The sequence below is a fragment of the Octopus sinensis genome, linkage group LG23, assembly GCF_006345805.1.
Source record: "Octopus sinensis linkage group LG23, ASM634580v1, whole genome shotgun sequence".
Taxonomy (NCBI): Eukaryota; Metazoa; Mollusca; class Cephalopoda; order Octopoda; family Octopodidae; genus Octopus; species Octopus sinensis.
In genome coordinates this window covers 16,624,995-16,628,555 of record NC_043019.1, presented here as the reverse complement: position 1 = coordinate 16,628,555, position 3,561 = coordinate 16,624,995, and the positions used below count along the sequence as shown (strand labels likewise).

The 3,561-nt window shown below is 41.0% G+C and overlaps 1 protein-coding gene across 1 annotated transcript in view; it reads right to left on the bottom strand.

Annotated features, from left to right (window-relative positions):
• Window positions 1-2,320: 2,320 nt before the first annotated feature.
• The window catches only part of LOC115223706 (sterile alpha motif domain-containing protein 15-like), a 5,616-nt gene continuing 4,375 nt past the window's right edge, over window positions 2,321-3,561 (bottom strand). Inside the window, exon 3 of the mRNA XM_029794382.2 lies at window positions 2,321-2,751. Coding sequence (XP_029650242.1) covers window positions 2,446-2,751 — 306 coding nt within the window. The 3' untranslated portion in view covers window positions 2,321-2,445. The remainder of the gene's footprint in view (window positions 2,752-3,561) is intronic.

The following is a 3,561-nucleotide window of genomic DNA, read 5'->3' as shown; positions in this document are numbered from 1 at the left end:
GTTCGAACCCACTACGCAGTCCCGAGCTGACCTATGTCTCGGGGGGTGAATTTGATAAACGGAAACTGCGTGGAAGCCCGTTACATTCATTCATTCATACATACATACATATCTTATGTTTGTTCCAACTCTGCCACTTGACAACCGGTGTTGGCTTGTTTGCGTCCCCGAAACGTAGCAGTTCGACAGAAACTCTTGTCCATGAGATGCTTATGCTGATAATTATGTCTTATTATTGATCCGTAAAGGACCAAGAAGCTGGGAAGAGTTCAAAAGGATCACACAAAGGCATTTGGTGTTCGGAAGTGCATCCAGCTGAAGAAACCAGGCCAAAGATAACATGCGCGTGCATATGCGTATATATGTGTATGTACAAGTGAGGATATAAACCTTGGAGGGATAAAAATATCCAAGACTAGACTGGTTGAATTCCTAACAAAGTAGGCACATACATAAATATAGTATTATTGATATTATACAAAACAAGAGGGAAGATGGGGATCACATCGTTTATTATCGTTGACAAGACGAGACCTACAATTGTTTCAATTCATCACTTGCAGCATAAAAATTAACCAAATTTAATTTAATTCAACTAAATCAATTTGGTTAATTGAGAATATTTCCCTTATCTGGGGGTCAATGCAGAAGCTAGAGATAGACAAGTGGTTGGTGAGAGTTGTACAAGCCATTTACATGGATGCTGTCAGTCAGGTGAAGGTTAGCAATGAGTATAGCGATAAATTTAAGGTACAAGTAGGGGTTCACCAAGGGTCAGTCCTTAGCCCTGTCTTGTTCATCATAGTCCTCCAGGCAATAACAGAAGAGAATAACTAGAGAAGTTTCAGGTATGGAAGCAAGGTCTAGAATCAAAAGGCCTTAGGGTTAATCTAACAAAAACCAAAATCTTAGTAAGTAGGAGAGCAGACAAATCACAAATCCCTTCAGTTAGATGGCCCTGCTCAATCTGTAGAAAAGGCTTAGGTAAAAACTCCATAAGATGTACCTGGTATAAACTATGGACACATAAGAGGTGCAGCAATATCAGAGGAAGGTTAACAAGGAAAATAGTTTTTGCATGTGAAAGGTGCACAGGTACAGTAAACGCTAAAAATGTACAGAAAATAGATTGCATCATATACCGGGGGTGGGGGGGCTAGAAGTAGTCAATAGCTTCCATTATTTAGGCGATCAAGTCAGTAGTTTTGGGAGTGTAGATGCTAGAATAAGAATAGGCTGGGCAGAGTTCAGAGAGTTCCTACCTCTGCTGGTAACAAAAGGCCTCTCGCCCAGAGTGAAAGGTAGTCAGTATAATGCCTATGTACCAACAGCCATGCTACATGGCAGTGAAACATGGGCTGTGACTGCCGAGGACATGCGTATGCTTGTAAGAAATGAAGCTAGTTTACTTCACTGGATGTATAATGTCACTGTGCATGTACAAAAGGGTGTAAGCGTCTTGAGAGAAAAGTTAGGCATAAGAGGCATCAGATGTGGTGTGCAAGAGATGACTGCGCTGGTATGGTCATGTTATGCATATGGAGGAGGAGAGCTGTGTGAAGAGATGTCGATCTCTACCAGTGGAAGGAAGTTGTGGAAGAGGGAAACCCAGGAAGACATGAGACAAGGTGGTGAAGCATGATCTTTGAATGTTGGGCCTCACGGAGGCAATGACAAATGACCAGGACCTTTGGCGATATGCTGTGCTTGAGAGGGTCTGTCAAGCCAAGTGGAATCAGAGTCATGGCACCCATGCTGGTGCCGAGTGACTGGCACCCATGCTGGTGGCATGTAAAAAGCGTCATTTAGGTGTTAGGCCTTATGGTGGCCGAGATCTTTAGCAAAATACCATAATTGTGTAGACCTGTCAAATTAAGTGAGATCACAGTTGTGGCTAAAGCTGGGGTTACGTCAATGGCACCCATGCTGCTGGGACATAAAAAGCACACACTACACTCTTGGTATGGTTGGTGTTAGGAAGGGCATCCAGCCATAGAAACCATGGTAAATCACACAGGAAACTGGTTTCTACAGCTGGATGCCCTTCCTAATGCCAACCACTCCAGGAGTAAAATACACACACACAAACACACACACAAAAACACATGTATACACACATATACATATTCACATGACAGCTTCTCTCAGTTTCTGCCTAACAAATCCATTCACAAGGTGCATTGGTCATCTCGGAACTACACAGAGGACACTTACCCAAAGTGCTCTGCAGTGGGACTGAACTTGAAACCATTTGATTTGCCAGCAAACTTCTTAATTACACTGAACCAATTACAAACAATACCAAAAATAAAACATGGAGGAAAGTTCTGAAATTTGTAATTTATGGAAAATACGAAAATAAAAATATATGATAGAAAATTATTGACTTTTTGTTAAAAAAAATATAAAATTACAGTAAAATTCTTGTTTTGTCCAATCTAAAATTTAATCAGAAGCAGAACTAGTTGTCTGTTGTCCTTCACTTTCTGAAGACATCGTTGCTCCCTGGGAGCTTACAAGTTTTTCCCTAAAACATGTTTGTATTTTACCAGAATTATCAAGAGGCGGCTGCCAAATCACATCCTTATGATCAGTTCTGAATTTCTCAAATTCCATCTCTTCAGTTATTTTGCCTGTCTTGCTCTTCATTTCCAGAAACATACCCCAGTCAGTGCGGGGTGGCAGAGAGATACTTCGGTTCCAGTCTGGTTTCTCAAGATAAATTAACTTTCGGATCTGATATGCAATGGTCTGCACAAGACAATAGCAGAAGGAAGAGAGAGAGAGAGAGAGTGACAGTTAGGCAGACAGACAGACAGGCAGGCACAAAGTAGAGCAACAACAAATATAACAATATCAAAAGTGACAAGCCAATGAGTGGCAGGTTACAGGACCACTGACCTGCTAGAAACAATAGCCAAATCATTTTAAGAACCTCAGCTCATCATGTATATATAAATACACACACATGCATATTTATGTGTGTGTGTGTCTTGTGAGTATTTGGTGACCTCAATAGTGGAAGGGTCACAAAAAAAAGGCATCCTGAACACTCTTTAAAGTGGTTGGCATTAAGAAGGGCATCCAGCTGCAGATACCCGGCCAAAGCAGACCATTGGGGCTCAGCATACTTTTCTGGCTCATTGCTTCCTTCCTTCATTTTGAGCTGTCTAACCCATGCCTTTATGGAAAACTGATGTTAAACAATGTTTCACATCTGTTTTTCCATGCTGGTATGGGTTAGATGGGTATTTAATTGAGATGGTGTTGTTTAGCCAGATGTCTTTCCTCTCAACAGCTTTTAGCTGTCTGTCAACAAAGGGACATTTTTTGTATCTCATTAGAATTCAAAAACAAACTTACTACCGGATTTATTGTTGAAAGGGAATTTATAAATAGCATCAACATTGCTTTTTATTACTCAAAGAAGAAGAAATGTGAGCATTGACACACACACACACACACACACACACACACACACACACACACACACACACACACAAACACACGCACAAACACACACACACACACACACTAGCAAAGAGCTTCTGTACAGTTTTT